The following is a 25,265-nucleotide window of genomic DNA, read 5'->3' on the forward strand; positions in this document are numbered from 1 at the left end:
GTGGCTGCTCCTAGGATTCTCACTTACCAGGGGGCCTGGGGGCCCAGGAGGTCCCTCACTGCCTTTCAAACCAATCTGACCCTGTGCGCAGAGAGAGAGAGAGAAAAACAAAAATCACTACTGAATCTGCCAAATGTAAATTTATCAAAAAACAGCAGCAAAATTCGACCATTTGTCCCTTCCAGCCCTGTTCCAGCATTCAGTGTGATTATGGCTGATCTTCGACCTTGACTCCATATTCCCCACAGATCCCTGGAGATCAAACAAATCTTTGGATTGCTGGAATTTCCTTGCTCAAAAGGCATTGGATGCAGAATCTTTAAATATTTTAAAGAGACAGGTTGATAGATTCTTGATGGTCAGGAGTTTGAAAGATTACTGGAGATATACAGCAATGTTGAGTTGAAGTTAAAATTAGAAATTATCAAATCGAAAGGTGGAGTGAGCTTGAAGGGTCTTGTTTGTACATTGGCAAATCTGTCCTTTTGTTCTGTTCTAACTGACTCAGAGCAAGCTGCCATACTGTGGTTTTGGTGTGGGCTTTGGCAGATTGGATCCAGTGGGACTTGATCACCTTTGCATAGCTACACAACACAGGGTTCAGCTCCCTTTGATCTCTCTCAGCCCCACTGATCAGAGGACAATGCCCCCGGTTTTTTACTCGTGCAACATTTGACCAATTCCGAATTGCACTGAACTACATTCCGCGGCTATCAAACAGAAATATTCTCGGGAGCTTGACACACAGAAACTGAGTTTCCTGGTGCAACCCAAAGGAATGCCCCCACTCCAAGGAAATCCATACCCACAACCAGATCCCAGAATCTCTCTCACCACAGCCAGATCCCAGTAATGGCTCACCTCTAACTAGATTCCAGTAATGTCTTACTCCCCAGTCAGATCCAGTCATCTCTAAATCTGTAATCTCACCCTCCCACACTCAGATCCCAGTAATCTGTCATAACACAGCCAGATCCTAAAGGGCGGCAAATGTTATTCTCTTGTTCAAGAAAGGGAATAGGGACAACCCTGGGAATTACAGACTAGTTAGTCTTATGTCGGTGGTGGGCAAATTATTGGAGAGGATTCTGAGAGACAGGGTTTGGAAAGCCATAGCTGAATTAGAGACAGTCAGCATGGCCCTGTGAGGGGCAGGTCATGCCTCACAAGCCTATTGAATTCTTTGACAATGTGACAAAACACATCGATGAAGGTAGAGCAGTGGATGTGGTGTACATGGATTGTAGCAAGGCGATTGATAAGGTTCCACATGGTAGGCCCATTCAGAAAGTAAGGAGGCATAGGATACGGGGGCATTTGGCTGTCTGGATACAGAATTGGCTGGCCCGTAGAAGACAGAGGGTGGTGGTAAATGGAAAGTATTCAGCCTGGAGCTTGGTGACCAGTGGTGTTCCACAGGGATCGGTTCTGGGACCTCTGCTATTTGTGATTTTTTTAAATGACTTGGATGAGACAGTGGAAGGGTGAGTTAGTAAATTTGCTGATGACATGAAGGTTGGTGGAGTTGTGGATAGTGTGGAGGCTGTTGCAGGTTGCAATGGGACATTGACAGGATGCAGAACTGGGCTGAGAAGTGGCAGGTGGAGATCAACCTGGAAAAGTGTGAAGTGATTCATTTTGGAAGGTTTAATTTGAACGCAGATTATAGGGTTAAAGGCAGGATTCTTGGCAGTGTGGAGGAACAGAGGGATCTTGGGGTCCATGTGCATAGACCCCTCAAAGTTGCCACCCAAGTTGATAGGATTGTTAAGAAGGTGTATGGTGTGTTGGCTTTCATTAGCAGGGGGATTGAGTTTAAGAGCCTCAAGGTTATGCTGCAGCTCTAGAGAGCCCTGGTTAGACCACACTTGGAATATTGTGTTCAGTTCTGGTTGCCTCATTATGGAAAGGATGTGGAAGCTTTCGAGAGGGTGCAGAGGAGATTTACTAGGATGCTGCCTGGACTGGAGAGTATGTCTTATGAAGAAAGGTTGAGAGAGTGAGGGCTTTTCTCATTGGAGTGAAGACGGATGAGAGGTGACTTGATAGAGGTGTACAAGATGATGAGAGGCATAGGGATAGAGTGGATAGCCAGAGACTTTTTCCCAGGACAGGAATAGCTATCACAAGGGGGTGATTGGAGGAGGGTTGAGGGGAGATGTCAGAGGGAGGTTCTTTACACAGAGAGTGGTGGGTGTGTGGAATGTACTGCCAGCGGTGGGAATAGAGTCAGAGACATGAGGGACATTTAAGAGACTCTTGGATAGGCACATGGATGGTATTTAAATGACGGGTATGTAGGTTCGTTTGATCTTAGAGTAGGATAAAGGGTCGGCACACTAAAGGACCTGGACTGTTCTATGTTCTATGTAATTACTCATACTACAGCCAATTAATCTCTCACTCTCACAGCCAGATCCCAATAATCTCACACTCCCACAACCTGATCCCAGTAATCTCACACTCCCACAACCTGATCCCAATAATCTCACACTCCCACAACCTGATCCCAGTAATCTCACACTCCCACAACCTGATCCCAATAATCTCACACTCCCACAACCTGAACCCAATAATCTCACATTCCCACAACCTGATCCCAGTAATCTCACACTCCCACAACCTGATCCCAATAATCTCACATTCCCACAACCTGAACCCAATAATCTCACATTCCCACAACCTGATCCCAATAATCTCACACTCCCACAACCTGAACCCAATAATCTCACATTCCCACAACCTGATGCCAATAATCTCACACTCTCACAATCTGATCCCAGTAATCTCACACTCCCACAACCTGTTCCCAGTAATCTCTCACTCTCACAACCTGATCCCAGTAATCTCACACTCCCACAATCTGATCCTAATAATCTCTCACTTCCACAGCCAGATCCCAGTAATCTCACACTCCCACAACCTGATCCCAGTAATATCACACTCCCACAACCTGTTCCCAATAATCTCTCACTCCCACAACCTGATCCCTGTAATCTTAAACTCCTAAAACCAGATCCCAGTAATCTGTAAATCCATAGCCAGGTGCCAGTAATCCTTTTGAGGGATAATGATCCTGCATCGATTGACAGTATCTTATTGTAAGGGGAAGAAGTTTAGATTAGATTAGATTGCCTGACAGTTTGGCCCTTTGCCCAACCAGATCACACTGCTCCTCAAAGGAGTAACCCACCCAGACGCATTCCCCCACCCGACACTTACCCCTGACTAATGCACCTAACACTGTGGGCATTTTCGCACCGCCAATTCACCTGGTCTGCACATCTTTTGGATGGTGGGACAAAATCCACACGAACACAGGGAGAATGTGCAAACCCCACACAGACAGTCGCCTGAGGCTGGAATTGAACCCAGGTCCCTGTCGGTGTGAGGCAGCAGTGTTAACCACTGAGCCACTGTGCCTAAAGAGTGTGCACAGCATCTCCCACTCATTCTCATTCAGTCTGACTCCTTCACTTGGAAACACACAGGCTCTGACATACATTCATCCAGCTGAAACATAATCCACTAATAACCCATGTTATTTTTAAGCACGTCCATTGATTTGCTTGTTGAGCAATTGAAATGTTAATATCTCCCTGTTGAAAAGTTGTCTTTGGAATCGAACCCCCATGATATCCCTGTCCAGGGGGTGTTTGATGGGGACAGTGTAGAGGTAGCTTTACTGTGGAACTAACCTCATGTGGTCCTTGCCCTGGGGGTTCTTTCTCTGTACTGGAAGCAGGCCATTCGGCCCATCCAATCCACACTGACTCTTCAAAGAGCATCCCACCCAAGCCTACTTCTCGACCCAGCCCTGATACCCTGTATTTCCCATGGGCACCCACATCCTGAACACTACGGCAGTTTAGCATGGCTGACCCATCTAACATGGACTTTAGTAAGGCGTTTGATAAGGTTCCCCATGGTAGACTAATAGAGAAAGTGAAGCCACATGGTGTGCAGGGTGTTCTAGCGAGGTGGATAAAGGACTGGTTGAGCAACAGGAGACAGAGTAGTAGTTGAAGGGGGTTTCTCAAAATGGAGAAAGGTGACCAGTGGTGTTCCACAGGGGTCAGTATTGGGGCCACTGTTGTTTGTAATATACATAAGTGATCTAGAAGAGGGTACTGTTGGTATGATCAACAAGTTTGCAGATGACACAAATATTTGTGGAGCAGCAGAAAGCATAAGGGACTGTCAGAGAATACAGGAGGATATAGATAGACTGGAGAGTTGGGTGAAAAAGTGGCAGATGGCTTTCAATCCAGACAAATGTGAGGTGATGCATTTAGGCAAGACTAATTCTAGAGCGAATTATACAATGAATGGAAGAGCCTTGGGAAAAGTTGATGAGCAGAGAGATCTGGGAGTGCAGGTCCATTGTACCCTGAAGGTTGCTGCACAGGTGGATAGAGTGGTCAAGAAGGCATATAGTACGCTTGCCTTCATTGGACGGGGTATTCAGTATAAGAGCTGGCAAGTCATGTTAAAATTATACAAGACATTGGTTTGGCGGCATTTAGAATACTGTGTACAGTTCTGGTCGCCACATTACCAAAAGGATATGGACGCTTTGGAGAGGGTGCAGAGAAGGTTTACGAGGATATTGCCTGGTATGGAAGGTGTTAGCTATGAAGAGAGGTTGAGTAGATTAGGTTTATTTTCATGAGAAAAAAGGAGATTGAGAGGGGACCTGATTGAGGTTTACAAAATCCTGAAGGGTATAGACAGGGTGGATCAAGACAAGCTTTTTCCCAGGGTGAAGGATTCGATAACGAGAGGACATGCTTTCAAGGTGAGAGGTGAAATGTTTAAGGGGGATACACGCGGCAAGTACTTCACACAGAGGGTGGTGGGCGTTTGGAACGCGTTGCCAGCAGAGGTGGTAGAGGCAGGCACGGGTAGATTCATTTAAGATGCGTCTGTACAGAGTACGTGGGGAGCAGAGGGATACAAATGCTAAGGAATTGACCAATAGCTTTAGACAGTACATTTAGATCGGCTCAGGCTTGGAGGGCCGAAGGGCCTGTTTCTGGGCTGTAAATTGTCTTTCTTAATTTTCTTTGTTCTCTAACCTGCACATCCTGAACACCACGGGCAGTTTAGCATGGTCAACCCACACAACTAGCATATCCTGAACTACTACGGGCAGTTTAGGTTGGTCGACGCACCTTACCTGCACATCCTGAACCATTACGGGCAGTTTTGCATGGCCAACCCAGCCAATCTGCACATCCTGAACACTACGGGCGGTTTAGCATGGCCAACCCACCCAAACTGCACATCCTGAACACTACGGGCGGTTTAGCATGGCCAACCCACCCAACCTGCACATCCTGAACACTACGGGCGGTTTAGCATGGCCAACCCACCCAACCTGCACATCCTGAAAACTATGGGCAGTTTAGAATGGCCAACCCACCCAACCTGCACATCCTGAACCACTACGGGCAGTTTAGGTTGGCTGATGCACCTTACCTGCACATCCTGAACCTCTACGGGCATGGCCAACCAACCTAATCTGCATATCCAGAACCTCTATGGGCGGTTTAGCATGTCCAAACCACCTAACCTGCACATCCTGAACCACTACGGGCCGTTTAGTATGGCTGACCCACCGAACCTGGAGAAAGTGAGGACTGCAGATGCTGGAGATCAGAGCTGAAAATGTGTTGCTGGAAAAGCGCAGCAGGTCAGGCAGCATCCAAGGAGCAGGAGAATCGACATTTCGGGCATAAGCCCTTCTTCAGGAATGAGGAAAGTGTGTCCAGCAGGCTAAGATAAAAGGTAGGGAGGAGGGTCTTGGGGGAGGGGCGTTGGAAATGTGATAGGTGGAAGGAGGTCAAGGTGAGGGTGATAGGCCGGAGTGGGGTGGGGGCGGAGAGGTCAGAAAGAAGATTGCAGGTTAGGAAGGCGTTGCTGTGTTCGAAGGATTTGACTGAGACAAGGTGGGGGGAGGGGAAATGAGGAAACTGGAGAAATCTGAGTTCATCCCTTGTGGTTGGAGGGCTCCTAGGCGGAAGATGAGGCGCTTTTCCTCCAACCGTCGTGTTGCTATGGTCTGGCGATGGAGGAGTCCAAGGACCTGCATGTCCTTGGTGGAGTGGGAGGGGGAGTTGAAGTGTTGGGCTACGGGGTGGTTGGGTTGGTTGGTGCGGGTGTCCCAGAGATGTTCTCTGAAACGTTCCGCAAATAGGCGGCCTGTCTCCCCAATATAGAGGAGGCCACATCGGGTACAGCGGATGCAGTAAATGATGTGTGTGGAGGTGCAGGTGAATTTGTGGTGGATATGGAAGGATCCCTTGGGGCCTTGGAGGGAAGTAAGGAGGGAGAGGTGTGGGCGCAAGTTTTGCATTTCTTGCGGTTGCAGGGGAAGGTGCCGGGAGTGGAGGTTGGGTTGGTGGGGGGTGTGGACCTGACGAGGGAATCACGGAGGGAGTGGTCTTTTCGGAACGCTGACAGCGGAGGGGAGGGAAATATATCCCTGGTGGTGGGGTCCGTTTGGAGGTGGCAGAAATGACGACGAATGATACGCTGTACATTGAGGTTGGTGGGGTGGTAGGTGAGGACCAGTGGGGTTCTGTCCTGGTGGCCGTTGGAGGGGCGGGGCTCAAGGGCGGAGGAGCGGGAAGTGGAAGAGATGCGGTGGAGGGCATCGTCGACCACGTCTGGGGGGAAATTGCGGTCCTTGAAGAAGGAGGCCATTTGGGTTGTTCGGCATTGGAATTGGTCCTCCTGGGAGCAGATGCGGCGGAGATGAAGGAATTGGGAATATGGGATAGCGTTTTTACAGGGGGCAGGGTGGGATGAGGTGTAGACTAGGTAGCTGTGGGAGTCGGTCGGTTTATAGTAAATGTCCGTGTTGATTTGGTCACCCGAGATAGAAATGGAGAGGTCTAGGAAGGGGAGGGAAGAGTCTGAGATAGTCCAGGTAAATTTGAGGTCGGGGTGGAAGGTGTTGGTAAAGTGGATGAACTGTTCAACCTCCTCGTGGGAGCACGAGGCAGCGCCGATACAGTCATCTGACGACCCCTTCTCCCGCCTCCAACACACCCCATCCACCTGGACACCCCGTGCTGGCCTCTGACCAGCCCTCGATCTCTTCATAGACAACTGCCGCCGCAACATTAACCGCCTCAACCTCTCCACCCCTCTCACCCACTCCAACCTCTCACCCTCGGAACGTGCAGCCCTCCACTCCCTCCGTTCCAATCCCAACCTCACTATCAAACCAGCACATAAGGGGGGCGCGGTTGTTTGGCGCACCGACCTTTACATTGCTGAGGCTAAACGCCAGCTCACGGACACCTCCTCCTACTGCCCCCTTGACCATGACCCCACCTCCCACCACCAAACCATCATCTCCCAGACCATCCATAACCTCATCACCTCAGGGGATCTCCCATCCATCACCTCCAACCTCATAGTCCCACAACCCCACACCGCCCGTTTCTACCTCCTGCCCAAAATCCACAAACCTGACTGCCCCGGCCGACCCATTGTCTCAGCCTGCTCCTGCCCCACCGAACTCATCTCTGCGAACCTCGACACGGTCCTGTCCCCCTTAGTCCAAGAACTCCCCACCTACGTTTGGGACACCACCCACACCCTCCACCTCCTCCATGATTTTTGCTTCCCCGGTCCCCAACGCCTTACCTTCACCATGGACATCCAGTCCCTGTACACCTCCATCCCCCATCACGAAGGACTCAAAGCCCTCCGCTTCTTCCTTTCCCGCCGAACCAACCAGTACCCTTCCACTGACACCCTCCTTTGACTGACTGAACTGGTCCTCACTCTGAACAACTTCTCTTTCCAATCCTCCCACTTCCTCCAAACCAAAGGAGTAGCCATGGGCACGCGCATGGGCCCCAGCTATGCCTGCCTCTTCGTAGGATATGTGGAACAGTCCATTTTCCGCAGCTACACTGGCCCCACCCCCCACCTTTTCCTCCGCTACATCGAAGACTGTATCGGTGCTGCCTCGTGCTCCCACGAGGAGGTTGAACAGTTCATCCACTTTACCAACACCTTCCACCCCGACCTCAAATTCACCTGGACCGTCTCAGACTCCTCCCTCCCCTTCCTAGACCTTTCCATTTCTACCTTGGGCGACCGAATCAATACGGACATTTACTATAAACCGACCGACTCCCACAGCTACCTAGACTACTCCACCTCCCACCCTGCCCCCTGTAAAGACGCCATCCCATATTCCCAATTCCTTCGTCTCCGCCGCATCTGCTCCCAGGAGGACCAGTTCCAAAACCGTACAACCCAGATGGCCTCCTTCTTCAAAGACCGCAATTTCCCCCCAGACGTGGTCGATGATGCCCTCCACCGCATCTCTTCCACTTCCCGCTCCTCTGCCCTTGAGCCCCGCCCCTCCAAGCGCCACCAAGACAGAACCCCACTGGTCCTCACCTACCACCCCACCAACCTCCATATACACCGTATCATCCTCCGTCATTTCTGCCATCTCCAAACGGACCCCACCACCTGGGATATATTTCCCTCCCCTCCCCTATCAGCATTCCGAAAAGACCACTCCCTCCGTGACTCCCTCGTCAGGTCCACACTCCCCACCAACCCAACCTCCACTCCCTGCACCTTCCCCTGCAACCGCAAGAAATGCAAAACTTGCGCCCACACCTCCCCCCTCACTTCCCTCCAAGGCCCCAAGTGATCCTTCCATATCCACCACAAATTCACCTGCACCTCCACACACATTATTTACTGCATCCACTGCACCCGATGTGGCCTCCTCTATATTGGGGAGACAGGCCGCCTACTTGCGGAACGTTTCAGAGAACACCTCTGGGACACCCGGACCAACCAACCCAACCACCCCGTAGCCCAACACTTCAACTCCCCCTCCCACTCCACCAAGGACATGCAGGTCCTTGGACTCCTCCATCGCCAGACGTTAGCAACACGACGGTTGGAGGAAGAGCACCTCATCTTCCGCCTAGGAACCCTCCAACCACAAGGGATGAACTCAGATTTCTCCAGTTTCCTCATTTCCCCTCCCCCCACCTTGTCTCAGTCAAATCCTTCAAACTCAGCAACGCCTTCCTAACCTGCAATCTTCTTCCTGACCTCTCCGCCCCCACCCCACTCCGGCCTATCACCCTCACCTTGACCTCCTTCCACCTATCGCATTTCCAACGCCCCTCCCCCAAGACCCTCCTCCCTACCTTTTATCTTAGCCTGCTGGACACACTTTCCTCATTCCTGAAGAAGGGCTTATGCCCGAAATGTCGATTCTCCTGTTCCTTGGATGCTGCCTGACCTGCTGCGCTTTTCCAGCAACACATTTTCAGCTCTGACCCACCTAACCTGCACATCCTGAACACTACGGGCAGTTTAGCATGGCCAACCCACCTAACCTGCACATCCTGAACACTATGGGCAGTTTAGCATGGCCAACCCAGCCAATCTGCACATCCTGAACACTACAGGCAGTTTAGCATGGCCAACCCACCTAACCTGCACATCCTGAACCACTACGGGCAGTTTAGCATGGCCAACCCAGCCAATCTGCTCATCCTGAACACTACAGGCAGTTTAGCATGGCCAACCCACCTAACCTGCACATCCTGAACACTACGGGCAGTTTAGCATGGCCAACCCACCTAACCTGCACATCCTGAACCACTATGGGCAGTTTAGCATGGCCAACCCAGCCAATCTGCACATCCTGAACACTACAGGCAGTTTAGCATGGCCAACCCACCCAACCTGCACATCCTGAACACTACGGGCAGTTTAGCATGGCCAACCCACCCAACCTGCACATCCTGAACACTACGGGCCGTTTAGCATGGCCAACCCACCTAACCTGCACATCCTGAACACTACGGGCAGTTTAGCATGGCCAACCCACCTAACCTGCACATCCTGAACCACTATGGGCAGTTTAGCATGGCCAACCCAGCCAATCTGCACATCCTGAACACTACAGGCAGTTTAGCATGGCCAACCCACCCAACCTGCACATCCTGAACACTACGGGCAGTTTAGCATGGCCAACCCACCCAACCTGCACATCCTGAACACTACGGGCAGTTTAGCATGGCCAACCCACCCAACCTGCACATCCTGAACACTACGGGCAGTTTACCTTGGCTGACCCACCCGACCTGCACATCCTGAACACTACGGCAGTTTATCATGGCTGACCCACCTTACCTGCACACCTTTGGACTGTGGGAAGAGCACCCCGATGAAACCCACACAGACACGGGGAGAATGTGTAAACTCCACACAGACAGTTGCCCGAGGCTGGAATCGAACCCGGGTCTTAGAGTCATACAGCATGGAAACAGGTCCTTCAGCCCAAACTGTATGATGCTACTTACTCAGCTTGTTCCAATTGCCCACATTTGGTCCACGTCCCTCTAAACCCTTCCCTTCCATAAACCTATCAAAATGTTTTTTTAAATGTTGCTATTGTACCTGCCTCAACCACTTCCTCTCGCAGCCCATTCCATTCATGCACCACTCTCTGTGTGAAGAAGTTGCCCCTCAGATCTTTCCCCTCTCACCTTAAACCTCTGCCCTCTCGTTTTCAATTCCTTATCCCTGGGAAAAAGACTGTCTGCATTCAGCCTGTCTATGCCCCCCATGATTTTATACACCTCAACAAGGTCACCCCTCATTCTCCTATGTTCCAAGGAATAAAGTCCAATCCTGGCCAACCTCCCCCTATAACTCAGGCCTACTAGACTAGGCAACATCCTCGTAAATCATCTTTGCATTCTTTCCACTTGAATTGTGTCTTTCCTATAACAGGTGACCAAAAATGTACACAATACTCCAAGTGCAGCCTCACCAATGAGTTATACAACAGTAACAGAACGCCCCAACTCCTATACTCAATGCCTCGATGGATGAAGGCCAGCATGCTAAAAGTCTTCTCCACCGCCCTGTCTACCTGTGATGCTGTTTCAAAAAACTATGTACTCTTCAAGCTCCCTCTGTTGAGCAACACTCCTCAGGACCTTACCATTTACCAAATAAGTCCTACCTTGGTTTGACTTTCCAAAGTGCAACATCTCACACTTATCTGTATTGAACTGCATTTGCCAATCCTTAGCCCACTTCCCCATCTGATCAAGATCCCTCTGTAATTTTTGATAACATTCCTCGCTATCAACAATACCTCCTAACTTTGTATCGTCCGCAAACTTGTACATTTACATCCAGACCAAAAGGTCCCAGCACTGACCCCTGTGGCACACCACTATTCATAGGGGTCTCCAGTCAGGGAAACAACCTTCAACCATCTCTCTCTGCTTCTGATCGTCGAGTCAATTTTGAATCCAATTGGTTAGCTCTCCCTGGATCCCATGCGACCTAACCTTCATGGCTAGGTCTGTGTCAAAGGCCTTCCTGAAGTCTGTACAGGCAACATTCACTGCCCTACCTTCATCCATCCTCTTCGAAAAACTCTAATGGAACAACAGTAATGACCCTCCAGTCTTCTGGAACTTCACCACTGGCTAAAGATGAAATGAAAATCTCTGCAAGGGCCTGTGCAATTTCTTCCCTAACCTCCCACAACATCCAAGGATGGACTTGATCAGGCCCAGAGGATTTATCCACCTTAATATGCTTTAAAGCTGCAAACACCTGCTCTCTGGTAATACGTATCTGATCCAAATATCCCAACTTGCTTGCCTTATTTCCTTACCATCCATAATTCACTCCTCAGTAAACGCTAAGGAGAAATATTCATGAAAAATCTCCCCCATCTCCTGCAGGTCCCTGAGAGGCAGCAATGTTAACCACTCAGCCACTGTGCTGCCCGAGTATTGATAGGGACAGGACACAGGAAGCTTTACTCTCGACCTCTGACACTTGTTTACCTAAATCGCTGATGCCTTAATATTTTGTAACGCTTCAGAATTGAACCTTACTTTGTAATTATCTTGCAGGATATTGTGATGAGCCAGATAGAGGTGAGTACAGTCTTTGACAGGCAAGGACAAAAGAATTGAAGAATGAAAGAGAACAATGGGAAGTGAAGATGAACGAGTGAAGATTGAGCTACTTACAAGGGGGCCAGGGAGTCCACGTTCACCAGTGAATCCTCGGAGGCCAGGAGGACCATCCTTCCCAGGTGGGCCAGCAGGACCAGGATCTCCCTGATGGGCATGGAGAGGAACGACAATGTTAATCAGCAGCTGGCACTCAACAGAGAACTAACTCTACCAGGGAGCGAGTCAACACTCCCCATCCAAACTCATTCCAAATGAAACAATATCAACACCAAAACCCCCTACTCCTCCATGTGTCTGTTCAATCTAAGCAATGGCTCAGTGACAATAAACATCTTCCTCAACTGTCGGAGTGTCAGTGCTGAGGGAGTGGGCATTGTCGGACGGTCAGTGCTGAGGGCGTGCCGCACTGTCGGAGGGTCAGTGCTGAGGGAGTGGGCGCTGTCGGAGGGTCAGTGCTGAGGGAGTGCCACACTGTCGGGGGTCAGTGCTGAGGGAGTGCCACACTGTTGGAGGGTCAGTGCTGAGAGAGTGCCGCACTGTCGGAAGGTCAGTGCTGAGGGAGTGGGCACTGTCGGAGGGTCAGTGCTGAGGGAGTGCCGCACTGTCGGAAGGTCAGTGCTGAAGGAGTGGGCACTGTCGGAGGGTCAGTGCTGAGGGAGTGCCGCACTGTCGGAAGGTCAGTGCTGAGCGAGTGGGCACTGTCGGAGGGTCAGTGCTGAGGGAGTGCCGCACTGTCACAGGGTCAGTGCTGAGGGAGCGCCACACTGCCACAGGGTCAGTGTTGAGGGAGTGCCGCACTGTCGGAGGGTCAGTGCTGAGGGAGTGGGCACAGTCGGAGGGTCAGTGCTGAGGGAGTGCTGCACTGTCGGAGGGTCAGTGCTGAGGGAGCGCCGCACTGTCACAGGGTCAGTGCTGAGGGAGTGCTGCACTGTCATAGGGTCAGTGCTGAGCGAGCGCCGCAGTGTCAGAGGGTCAGTGCTGAGTAAGTGCCGCACTGTCGGAGGGTTGGTGCTGAGGGAGTGCCGCACTGTCACAGGGTCAGTGCTGAGGGAACGCCGCACTGTCAGAGGGTCAGTGCTGAGGGAGTGCCTCACTGTCAGAGAGTCAGTGCTGAGGGAGTGGGCACTGTCGGAGGGTCAGTGCTGAGGGAGTGCCGCACTGTCAGAGGGTCAGTGCTAAGGGAGTGGGCACTGTCGGAGGGTCAGTGCTGAGGGAATGGGCACTGTCGGAGGGTCAGTGCTGAGGGAGTGAGCACTGTCGGAGGGTCAGTGCAGAGGGAGGGCCGCACTGTCAGAGGATCAGTGCTAAGAGAGTGGGTACTGTCAGAGGGTCAGTGCTAAGGGAGTGGGCACTGTCACAGGGTCAGTGCTGAGGGAGTGTCGCACTGTCGGAGGGTCAGTGCTGAGGGAGTGTCGCACTGTCGGAGGGTCAGTGCTGAGGGAGTGGGCACTGTCTGAGGGTCAGTGCTGAGGGAGTGCTGCAATGTTGGAGGGTCAGTGCTGAGGGAGTGTCGCACTGTCGGAGGGTCAGTGCTGAGGGAGGGCCGCACCGTCGGAGGGTCAGTGGTGAGGAGGGCCGCACTGTCGGAGCGTCAGTGCTGAGGGAGTGCTGCACTGTCGGAGGGTCAGTGCTGAGGGAGGGCCGCAATGTCGGAGCGTCAGTGCTGAGGGCGTGCTGCACTGTCACAGGGTCAGTGCTGAGGGAACGCCGCAATGTCAGAGGGTCAGTGCTGAGGGAGTGCCTCACTGTCAGAGAGTCAGTGCTGAGGGAGTGGGCACTGTCGGAGGGTCAGTGCTGAGGGAGTGCCGCACTGTCAGAGGGTCAGTGCTAAGGGAGTGGGCACTGTCGGAGGGTCAGTGCTGAGGGAGTGTCGCACTGTCGGAGGGTCAGTGCTGAGGGAGTGGGCACTGTCTGAGGGTCAGTGCTGAGAGAGTGGGCACTGTCGGAGGGTCAGTGCTGAGGGAGTGCTGCACTGTTGGAGGGTCAGTGCTGAGGGAGTGTCGCACTGTCGGAGCGTCAGTGCTGAGGGAGTGCTGCACTGTCGGAGGGTCAGTGGTGAGGGAGGGCCGCACTGTCGGAGGGTCAGTGCTGAGGGCGTGCCGCACTGTCGGTGGGTCAGTGCTGAGGGAGTGCCGCACTGTCAGAGGGTCAGTGCTGATGGAGTGCCGCACTGTCGGATGGTCAGTGCTGATGGAGTGCCGCACTGTCGGAGGGTCAGTGCTGAGGGAGTGCCGCACTGTCGGAGGGTCAGTGCTGAGGGAGTGCCACACTGTCGGAGGGTTAGTGCTGAGGGTGTGCCGCACTGTCGGAGGGTCAGTGTTGAGGGAGCGCCGCACTGTCGGAGGGTCAGTGCTGAGGGAGTGCCGCACTGTCGGAGGGTCAGTGCTGAGGGAGCGCCGCACAGTCGGAGGGTCAGTGCTGAGGGAGTGGGCACAGTCGGTGGGTCAGTGTTGAGGGAGCGCCGCACTGTCGGAGGGTCAGTGCTGAGGGAGAGGGCAATGTCGGAGGGTCAGTGCTGAGGGAGCGCCACACAGTCACAGGGTCAGTGCTGAGGGAGTGGGCACTGTCGGAGGGTCAGTGCTGAGGGAGTGGGCACTGTCGGAGGGTCAGTGGTGAGGGAGTGGGCACTGTCTGAGGGTCAGTGCTGAGGGAGTGCTGCACTGTTGGAGGGTCAGTGCTGAGGGAGGGCCGCACTGTCAGAGGATCAGTGCTGAGGGAGCGCAGCACAGTCACAGGGTCAGTGCTGAGGGAGTGGGCACAGTCGGAGGGTCAGTGTTGAGGGAGTGCCGCACTGTCGGAGGGTCAGTGCTGAGGGAGTGGGCATTGTCGGAGGGTCAGTGCTGAGGGAGTGCCGCACTGTCGGAGGGTCAGTGCTGAGCGAGCGCCGCAGTGTCAGAGGGTCAGTGCTGAGTGAGTGCCGCACTCTCGGAGGGTCAGTGCTGAGGGAGTGCCGCACTGTCACAGGGTCAGTGCTGAGGGAACGCCGCACTGTCAGACGGTCAGTGCTGAGGGAGTGGGCATTGTCGGAAGGTCAGTGCTGAGGGAGTGCCGCACTGTCGGAGGGTCAGTGCTGAGGGAGTGCCGCACTGTCAGAGAGTCAGTGCTGAGGGAGTGCCGCACTGTCAGAGAGTCAGTGCTGAGGGCGTGCCTCACTGTCAGAGAGTCAGTGCTGAGGGAGTGGGCACTGTCAGAGGGTCAGTGCTGAGGGAGTGCCGCACTGCCAGAGGGTCAGTGCTGAGGGAGTGTCACACCATCGGAGGGTCAGCGCTGAGGGAGTGGGCACTGTCGAAGGGTCAGCGCTGAGGAAGCGCTGCACTGTCGGAAGGTCAGTGCTGAGGGAGTAGGCACTGTCGGAGGGTCAGTGCTGAGGGAGTGCCGCACTGTCACAGGGTCAGTGCTGAGGGAACGCCGCACTGTCAGACGGTCAGTGCTGAGGGAGTGGGCATTGTTGGAGGGTCAGTGCTGAGGGAGGGCCGCACTGTCAGAGGATCAGTGCTAAGGGAGTGGGTACTGTCAGAGGGTCAGTGCTAAGGGAGTGGGCACTGTCACAGGGTCAGTGCTGAGGGAGTGTCGCACTGTCGGAGGGTCAGTGCTGAGGGAGTGTCGCACTGTCGGAGGGTCAGTGCTGAGGGAGTGCCGCACTGTCACAGGGTCAGTGCTGAGGGAACGCCGCACTGTCAGACGGTCAGTGCTGAGGGAGTGGGCACTGTCGGAGGGTCAGTGCTGAGGGAGGGCCGCACTGTCAGAGGATCAGTGCTAAGGGAGTGGGTACTGTCAGAGGGTCAGTGCTAAGGGAGTGGGCACTGTCACAGGGTCAGTGCTGAGGGAGTGTCGCATTGTCGGAGGGTCAGTGCTGAGGGAGTGTCGCACTGTCGGAGGGTCAGTGCTGAGGGAGTGGGCACTGTCTGAGGGTCAGTGCTGAGGGAGTGCTGCACTGTTGGAGGGTCAGTGCTGAGGGAGGGCCGCACTGTCAGAGGATCAGTGCTGAGGGAGCGCAGCACAGTCACAGGGTCAGTGCTGAGGGAGTGGGCACAGTCGGAGGGTCAGTGTTGAGGGAGCGCCGCACTGTCGGAGGGTCAGTGCTGAGGGAGTGGGCATTGTCGGAGGGTCAGTGCTGAGGGAGTGCCGCACTGTCGGAGGGTCAGTGCTGAGCGAGCGCCGCAGTGTCAGAGGGTCAGTGCTGAGTGAGTGCCGCACTCTCGGAGGGTCAGTGCTGAGGGAGTGCCGCACTGTCACAGGGTCAGTGCTGAGGGAACGCTGCACTGTCAGACGGTCAGTGCTGAGGGAGTGGGCATTGTCGGAAGGTCAGTGCTGAGGGAGTGCCGCACTGTCAGAGAGTCAGTGCTGAGGGAGTGCCGCACTGTCAGAGAGTCAGTGCTGAGGGCGTGCCTCACTGTCAGAGAGTCAGTGCTGAGGGAGTGGGCACTGTCGGAGGGTCAGTGCTGAGGGAGTGCCGAACTGTCAGAGGGTCAGCGCTAAGGGAGTGGGCACTGTCGGAGGGTCAGTGCTGAGGGAGTGGGCACTGTCGGAAGGTCAGTGCTGAGGGAGTGGGCACTGTCGGAGGGTCAGTGCTGAGGGAATGCCGCACTGTCGGAGGGTCAGTGCTGAGAGAGGGCCGCACTGTCGGAGGGTCAGTGCTGAGGGAGTGCCGTACTGTCGGGGGGTCAGTGCTGAGGGAGTGTTACACTGTCGGAGGGTCAGTGCTGAGGGAGTGCCGCACTGTCGGAAGGTCAGTGCTGAGGGAGTGGGCACTGTCGGAGGGTCAGTGCTGAGGGAGTGCCGCACTGTCGGAGCGTCAGTGCTGAGGGAGTGCCGCACTGTCGGAAGGTCAGTGCTGAGGGAGTGGGCACTGTCGGAGGGTCAGTGCTGAGGGAGTGCCGCATTGTCACAGGGTCAGTGCTGAGGGAGCGCCACACTGCCACAGGGTCAGTGTTGAGGGAGTGCCGCACTGTCGGAGGGTCAGTGCTGAGGGAGTGGGCACAGTCGGAGGGTCAGTGCTGAGGGAGTGGGCACTGTCGGAGGGTCAGTGCTGAGGGAGTGGGCACTGTCGGAGGGTCAGTGCTGAGGGAGTAGGCACTGTCGGAGGGTCAGTGCTGAGGGAGTGGGCATTGTCGGAAGGTCAGTGCTGAGGGAGTGGGCACTGTCGGAGGGTCAGTGCTGAGGGAATGCCGCACTGTCGGAGGGTCAGTGCTGAGAGAGGGCCGCACTGTCGGAGGGTCAGTGCTGAGGGAGTGCCGCACTGTCGGGGGGTCAGTGCTGAGAGAGGGCCGCACTGTCGGAGGGTCAGTGCTGAGGGAGTGCCGCACTGTCGGGGGGTCAGTGTTGAGGGAGTGCCGCACTGTCGGAGGGTCAGTGCTGAGGGAGTGGGCACAGTCGGAGGGTCAGTGCTGAGGGAGTGGGCACTGTCGGAGGGTCAGTGCTGAGGGAGTGGGCACTGTCGGAGGGGCAGTGCTGAGGGAATGCCGCACTGTCGGAGGGTCAGTGCTGAGGGAGTGCCGCACTGTCGGGGGGTCAGTGCTGAGGGAGTGGGCTCAGTCGGAGGGTCAGTGCTGAGGGAGTGGGCACTGTCGGAGGGTCAGTACTGAGGGAGTGGGCACTGTCGGAGGGTCAGTGCTGAGGGAGTGGGCACTGTCGGAGGGACAGTGCTGAGGGAGTGGGCACTGTCGGAGGGTCAGTGGTGAGGAAGGGCAGCACTGTCGGAGGGTCAGTGCTGAGGGAGTGCTGCACTGTCGGAGGGTCAGTGCTGAGGGAGCGCCGAACTGTCACAGGGTCAGTGCTGAGGGAGTGCTGCACTGTCACAGGGTCAGTGCTGAGCGAGCGCCGCAGTGTCACAGGGTCAGTGCTGAGGGACTGCCGCACTGTCGGAGGGTCAGTGCTGAGGGAGTGCCGCACTGTAACAGGGTCAGTGCTGAGGGAACGTCGCACTGTCAGAGGGTCAGTGCTGAGGGAGTGCCGCACTGTCAGAGAGTCAGTGCTGAGGGAGTGGGCACTGTCGGAGGGTCAGTGCTGAGGGAGTGCCGCACTGTCGGAGCGTCAGTGCTGAGGGAGTGCCGCACTGTCGGAAGGTCAGTGCTGAGGGAGTGGGCACTGTCGGAGGGTCAGTGCTGAGGGAGTGCCGCATTGTCACAGGGTCAGTGCTGAGGGAGCGCCACACTGCCACAGGGTCAGTGTTGAGGGAGTGCCGCACTGTCGGAGGGTCAGTGCTGAGGGAGTGGGCACAGTCGGAGGGTCAGTGCTGAGGGAGTGGGCACTGTCGGAGGGTCAGTGCTGAGGGAGTGGGCACTGTCGGAGGGTCAGTGCTGAGGGAGTAGGCACTGTCGGAGGGTCAGTGCTGAGGGAGTGGGCATTGTCGGAAGGTCAGTGCTGAGGGAGTGGGCACTGTCGGAGGGTCAGTGCTGAGGGAATGCCGCACTGTCGGAGGGTCAGTGCTGAGAGAGGGCCGCACTGTCGGAGGGTCAGTGCTGAGGGAGTGCCGCACTGTCGGGGGGTCAGTGCTGAGAGAGGGCCGCACTGTCGGAGGGTCAGTGCTGAGGGAGTGCCGCACTGTCGGGGGGTCAGTGTTGAGGGAGTGCCGCACTGTCGGAGGGTCAGTGCTGAGGGAGTGGGCACAGTCGGAAGGTCAGTGCTGAGGGAGTGGGCACTGTCGGAGGGTCAGTGCTGAGGGAGTGGGCACAGTCGGAGGGTCAGTGCTGAGGGAGTGGGCACTGTCGGAGGGTCAGTGCTGAGGGAGTGGGCACTGTCGGAGGGGCAGTGCTGAGGGAATGCCGCACTGTCGGAGGGTCAGTGCTGAGGGAGTGGGCACTGTCGGGGGGTCAGTGCTGAGGGAGTGGGCTCAGTCGGAGGGTCAGTGCTGAGGGAGTGGGCACTGTCGGAGGGTCAGTACTGAGGGAGTGGGCACTGTCGGAGGGTCAGTGCTGAGGGAGTGGGCACTGTCGGAGGGGCAGTGCTGAGGGAGTGGGCACTGTCGGAGGGTCAGTGGTGAGGAAGGGCAGCACTGTCGGAGGGTCAGTGCTGAGGGAGTGGGCACTGTCGGAGGGTCAGTGGTGAGGAAGGGCAGCACTGTCAGAGGGTCAGTGCTGAGGGAGTGCTGCACTGTCGGAGGGTCAGTGCTGAGGGAGCGCCGAACTGTCACAGGGTCAGTGCTGAGGGAGTGCTGCACTGTCACAGGTTCAGTGCTGAGCGAGCGCCGCACTGTAACAGGGTCAGTGCTGAGGGAACGTCGCACTGTCAGAGGGTCAGTGCTGAGGGAGTGCCTCACTGTCAGAGAGTCAGTGCTGAGGGAGTGGGCACTGTCGGAGGGTCAGTGCTGAGGGAGTGCCGCACTGTCAGAGGGTCAGTGCTAAGGGAGTGGGCACTGTCGGAGGGTCAGTGCTGAGGGAATGGGCACTGTCGGAGTGTCAGTGCTGAGGGAGGGCCGCACTGTCAGTGGATCAGTGCTAAGGGAGTGGGTACTGTCAGAGGGTCAGTGCTAAGGGAGTGGGCACTGTCACAGGGTCAGTGCTAAGGGAGTGGGCACTGTCACAGGGTCAGTGCTGAGGGAGTGTCGCATTGTCGGAGGGTCAGTGCTGAGGGAGTGTCGCACTGTCGGAGGGTCAGTGCTGAGGGAGTGGGCACTGTCTGAGGGTCAGTGCTGAGGGAGTGCTGCACTGTTGGAGGGTCAGTGCTGAGGGAGGGCCGCACTGTCAGAGGATCAGTGCTGAGGGAGCGCAGCACAGTCACAGGGTCAGTGCTGAGGGAGTGGGCACAGTCGGAGGGTCAGTGTTGAGGGAGCGCCGCACTGTCGGAGGGTCAGTGCTGAGGGAGTGGGCATTGTCGGAGGGTCAGTGCTGAGGGAGTGCCGCACTGTCGGAGGGTCAGTGCTGAGCGAGCGCCGCAGTGTCAGAGGGTCAGTGCTGAGTGAGTGCCGCACTCTCGGAGGGTCAGTGCTGAGGGAGTGCCGCACTGTCACAGGGTCAGTGCTGAGGGAACGCCGCACTGTCAGACGGTCAGTGCTGAGGGAGTGGGCATTGTCGGAAGGTCAGTGCTGAGGGAGTGCCGCACTGTCGGAGGGTCAGTGCTGAGAGAGGGCCGCACTGTCGGAGGGTCAGTGCTGAGGGAGTGCCGCACTGTCAGAGAGTCAGTGCTGAGGGCGTGCCTCACTGTCAGAGAGTCAGTGCTGAGGGAGTGGGCACTGTCGGAGGGTCAGTGCTGAGGGAGTGCCGAACTGTCAGAGGGTCAGCGCTAAGGGAGTGGGCACTGTCGGAGGGTCAGTGCTGAGGGAGTGGGCACTGTCGGAGGGTCAGTGCTGAGGGAATGCCGCACTGTCGGAGGGTCAGTGCTGAGAGAGGGCCGCACTGTCGGAGGGTCAGTGCTGAGGGAGTGCCGTACTGTCGGGGGGTCAGTGCTGAGGGAGTGTTACACTGTCGGAGGGTCAGTGCTGAGGGAGTGCCGCACTGTCGGAAGGTCAGTGCTGAGGGAGTGGGCACTGTCGGAGGGTCAGTGCTGAGGGAGTGCCGCATTGTCACAGGGTCAGTGCTGAGGGAGCGCCACACTGCCACAGGGTCAGTGTTGAGGGAGTGCCGCACTGTCGGAGGGTCAGTGCTGAGGGAGTGGGCACAGTCGGAGGGTCAGTGCTGAGGGAGTGGGCACTGTCGGAGGGTCAGTGCTGAGGGAGTGGGCACTGTCAGAGGGTCAGTGCTGAGGGAGTAGGCACTGTCGGAGGGTCAGTGCTGAGCGAGTGGGCATTGTCGGAAGGTCAGTGCTGAGGGAGTGGGCACTGTCGGAGGGTCAGTGCTGAGGGAATGCCGCACTGTCGGAGGGTCAGTGCTGAGAGAGGGCCGCACTGTCGGAGGGTCAGTGCTGAGGGAGTGCCGCACTGTCGGGGGGTCAGTGCTGAGAGAGGGCCGCACTGTCGGAGGGTCAGTGCTGAGGGAGTGCCGCACTGTCGGGGGGTCAGTGTTGAGGGAGTGCCGCACTGTCGGAGGGTCAGTGCTGAGGGAGTGGGCACAGTCGGAGGGTCAGTGCTGAGGGAGTGGGCACTGTCGGAGGGTCAGTGCTGAGGGAGTGGGCACTGTCGGAGGGGCAGTGCTGAGGGAATGCCGCACTGTCGGAGGGTCAGTGCTGAGGGAGTGCCGCACTGTCGGGGGGTCAGTGCTGAGGGAGTGGGCTCAGTCGGAGGGTCAGTGCTGAGGGAGTGGGCACTGTCGGAGGGTCAGTACTGAGGGAGTGGGCACTGTCGGAGGGTCAGTGCTGAGGGAGTGGGCACTGTCGGAGGGACAGTGCTGAGGGAGTGGGCACTGTCGGAGGGTCAGTGGTGAGGAAGGGCAGCACTGTCGGAGGGTCAGTGCTGAGGGAGTGCTGCACTGTCGGAGGGTCAGTGCTGAGGGAGCGCCGAACTGTCACAGGGTCAGTGCTGAGGGAGTGCTGCACTGTCACAGGGTCAGTGCTGAGCGAGCGCCGCAGTGTCACAGGGTCAGTGCTGAGGGACTGCCGCACTGTCGGAGGGTCAGTGCTGAGGGAGTGCCGCACTGTAACAGGGTCAGTGCTGAGGGAACGTCGCACTGTCAGAGGGTCAGTGCTGAGGGAGTGCCTCACTGTCAGAGAGTCAGTGCTGAGGGAGTGGGCACTGTCGGAGGGTCAGTGCTGAGGGAGTGCCGCACTGTCAGAGGGTCAGTGCTAAGGGAGTGGGCACTGTCGGAGTGTCAGTGCTGAGGGAATGGGCACTGTCGGAGTGTCAGTGCTGAGGGAGGGCCGCACTGTCGGAGGGTCAGTGCTGAGGGAGTGGGTACTGTCGGAGGGTCAGTGCTAAGGGAGTGGGCACTGTCACAGGGTCAGTGCTAAGGGAGTGGGCACTGTCACAGGGTCAGTGCTGAGGGAGTGTCGCACTGTCGGAGGGTCAGTGCTGAGGGAGTGTCGCACTGTCGGAGGGTCAGTGCTGAGGGAGTGGGCACTGTCTGAGGGTCAGTGCTGAGAGAGTGGGCACTGTCGGAGGGTCAGTGCTGAGGGAGTGCTGCACTGTTGGAGGGTCAGTGCTGTGGGAGTGTCGCACTGTCGGAGGGTCAGTGCTGAGGGAGGGCCGCACCGTCGGAGGGTCAGTGGTGAGGGAGGGCCGCACTGTCGGAGCGTCAGTGCTGAGGGAGTGCCGCATTGTCACAGGGTCAGTGCTGAGGGAGCGCCACACTGCCACAGGGTCAGTGTTGAGGGAGTGCCGCACTGTCGGAGGGTCAGTGCTGAGGGAGTGGGCACAGTCGGAGGGTCAGTGCTGAGGGAGTGGGCACTGTCGGAGGGTCAGTGCTGAGGGAGTGGGCACTGTCGGAGGGTCAGTGCTGAGGGAGTAGGCACTGTCGGAGGGTCAGTGCTGAGGGAGTGGGCATTGTCGGAAGGTCAGTGCTGAGGGAGTGGGCACTGTCGGAGGGTCAGTGCTGAGGGAATGCCGCACTGTCGGAGGGTCAGTGCTGAGAGAGGGCCGCACTGTCGGAGGGTCAGTGCTGAGGGAGTGCCGCACTGTCGGGGGGTCAGTGCTGAGAGAGGGCCGCACTGTCGGAGGGTCAGTGCTGAGGGAGTGCCGCACTGTCGGGGGGTCAGTGTTGAGGGAGTGGGCACAGTCGGAGGGTCAGTGCTGAGGGAGTGGGCACTGTCGGAGGGTCAGTGCTGAGGGAGTGGGCACTGTCGGAGGGGCAGTGCTGAGGGAATGCCGCACTGTCGGAGGGTCAGTGCTGAGGGAGTGGGCACTGTCGGAGGGTCAGTGCTGAGGGAGTGGGCTCAGTCGGAGGGTCAGTGCTGAGGGAGTGGGCACTGTCGGAGGGTCAGTACTGAGGGAGTGGGCACTGTCGGAGGGTCAGTGCTGAGGGAGTGGGCACTGTCGGAGGGTCAGTGCTGAGGGAGTGCCGCACTGTCAGAGGGTCAGTGCTAAGGGAGTGGGCACTGTCGGAGGGTCAGTGCTGAGGGAATGGGCACTGTCGGAGTGTCAGTGCTGAGGGAGGGCCGCACTGTCAGTGGATCAGTGCTAAGGGAGTGGGTACTGTCAGAGGGTCAGTGCTAAGGGAGTGGGCACTGTCACAGGGTCAGTGCTAAGGGAGTGTCGCATTGTCGGAGGGTCAGTGCTGAGGGAGCGCAGCACAGTCACAGGGTCAGTGCTGAGGGAGTGGGTACTGTCAGAGGGTCAGTGCTAAGGGAGTGGGCACTGTCACAGGGTCAGTGCTGAGGGAGTGTCGCATTGTCGGAGGGTCAGTGCTGAGGGAGTGTCGCACTGTCGGAGGGTCAGTGCTGAGGGAGTGGGCACTGTCTGAGGGTCAGTGCTGAGGGAGTGCTGCACTGTTGGAGGGTCAGTGCTGAGGGAGGGCCGCACTGTCAGAGGATCAGTGCTGAGGGAGCGCAGCACAGTCACAGGGTCAGTGCTGAGGGAGTGGGCACAGTCGGAGGGTCAGTGTTGAGGGAGCGCCGCACTGTCGGAGGGTCAGTGCTGAGGGAGTGGGCATTGTCGGAGGGTCAGTGCTGAGGGAGTGCCGCACTGTCGGAGGGTCAGTGCTGAGCGAGCGCCGCAGTGTCAGAGGGTCAGTGCTGAGTGAGTGCCGCACTCTCGGAGGGTCAGTGCTGAGGGAGTGCCGCACTGTCACAGGGTCAGTGCTGAGGGAACGCCGCACTGTCAGACGGTCAGTGCTGAGGGAGTGGGCATTGTCGGAGGGTCAGTGCTGAGGGAATGCCGCACTGTCGGAGGGTCAGTGCTGAGGGAGTGGTCACTGTCGGAGGGTCAGTGCTGAGGGAGTGGGCACTGTCAGAGGGTCAGTGCTGAGGGAGTAGGCACTGTCGGAGGGTCAGTGCTGAGGGAGTGGGCATTGTCGGAAGGTCAGTGCTGAGGGAGTGGGCACTGTCGGAGGGTCAGTGCTGAGGGAATGCCGCACTGTCGGAGGGTCAGTGCTGAGAGAGGGCCGCACTGTCGGAGGGTCAGTGCTGAGGGAGTGCCGCACTGTCGGGGGGTCAGTGTTGAGGGAGTGCCGCACTGTCGGAGGGTCAGTGCTGAGGGAGTGGGCACAGTCGGAAGGTCAGTGCTGAGGGAGTGGGCACTGTCGGAGGGTCAGTGCTGAGGGAGTGGGCACTGTCGGAGGGGCAGTGCTGAGGGAATGCCGCACTGTCGGAGGGTCAGTGCTGAGGGAGTGCCGCACTGTCGGGGGGTCAGTGCTGAGGGAGTGGGCTCAGTCGGAGGGTCAGTGCTGAGGGAGTGGGCACTGTCGGAGGGTCAGTACTGAGGGAGTGGGCACTGTCGGAGGGTCAGTGCTGAGGGAGTGGGCACTGTCGGAGGGACAGTGCTGAGGGAGTGGGCACTGTCGGAGGGACAGTGCTGAGGGAGTGGGCACTGTCGGAGGGTCAGTGCTGAGGGAGTGCTGCACTGTCGGAGGGTCAGTGCTGAGGGAGCGCCGAACTGTCACAGGGTCAGTGCTGAGGGAGTGCTGCACTGTCACAGGGTCAGTGCTGAGCGAGCGCCGCAGTGTCACAGGGTCAGTGCTGAGGGAGTGCCGCACTGTCGGAGGGTCAGTGCTGAGGGAGTGCCGCACTGTAACAGGGTCAGTGCTGAGGGAGAGGGCACTGTCGGAGGGTCAGTGCTGAGGGAGTGCCGCACTGTCAGAGGGTCAGTGCTAAGGGAGTGGGCACTGTCGGAGGGTCAGTGCTGAGGGAATGGGCACTGTCGGAGTGTCAGTGCTGAGGGAGGGCCGCACTGTCGGAGGGTCAGTGCTGAGGGAGTGGGTACTGTCAGAGGGTCAGTGCTAAGGGAGTGGGCACTGTCACAGGGTCAGTGCTAAGGGAGTGGGCACTGTCACAGCGTCAGTGCTGAGGGAGTGTCGCATTGTCGGAGGGTCAGTGCTGAGGGAGTGTCGCACTGTCGGAGGGTCAGTGCTGAGGGAGTGGGCACTGTCTGAGGGTCAGTGCTGAGGGAGTGCTGCACTGTTGGAGGGTCAGTGCTGAGGGAGGGCCGCACTGTCAGAGGATCAGTGCTGAGGGAGCGCAGCACAGTCACAGGGTCAGTGCTGAGGGAGTGGGCACAGTCGGAGGGTCAGTGTTGAGGGAGCGCCGCACTGTCGGAGGGTCAGTGCTGAGGGAGTGGGCATTGACGGAGGGTCAGTGCTGAGGGAGTGCCGCACTGTCGGAGGGTCAGTGCTGAGCGAGCGCCGCAGTGTCAGAGGGTCAGTGCTGAGAGAGGGCCGCACTGTCGGAGGGTCAGTGCTGAGGGAGTGCCGCACTGTCAGAGAGTCAGTGCTGAGGGCGTGCCTCACTGTCAGAGAG

The 25,265-nt window shown here is 57.1% G+C and overlaps 1 protein-coding gene across 2 annotated transcripts in view; it reads right to left on the minus strand.

Moving 5' to 3' along the window:
* Positions 1 to 25,265, minus strand: part of col5a1 (procollagen, type V, alpha 1) — a 551,133-nt gene that overhangs the window by 86,308 nt on the left and 439,560 nt on the right. For both annotated transcript variants that reach the window (XM_072566092.1, XM_072566091.1), the window contains exons 40-41: positions 12,063 to 12,152; positions 28 to 81 (exon numbers count right to left, since the gene is read on the minus strand). In XM_072566092.1, the coding sequence (XP_072422193.1) occupies positions 28 to 81; positions 12,063 to 12,152 (144 nt within the window). The remainder of the gene's footprint in view (positions 1 to 27; positions 82 to 12,062; positions 12,153 to 25,265) is intronic.

Source organism: Chiloscyllium punctatum, chromosome 49 (assembly GCF_047496795.1).
Source record: "Chiloscyllium punctatum isolate Juve2018m chromosome 49, sChiPun1.3, whole genome shotgun sequence".
Lineage (NCBI taxonomy): Eukaryota > Metazoa > Chordata > Chondrichthyes > Orectolobiformes > Hemiscylliidae > Chiloscyllium > Chiloscyllium punctatum.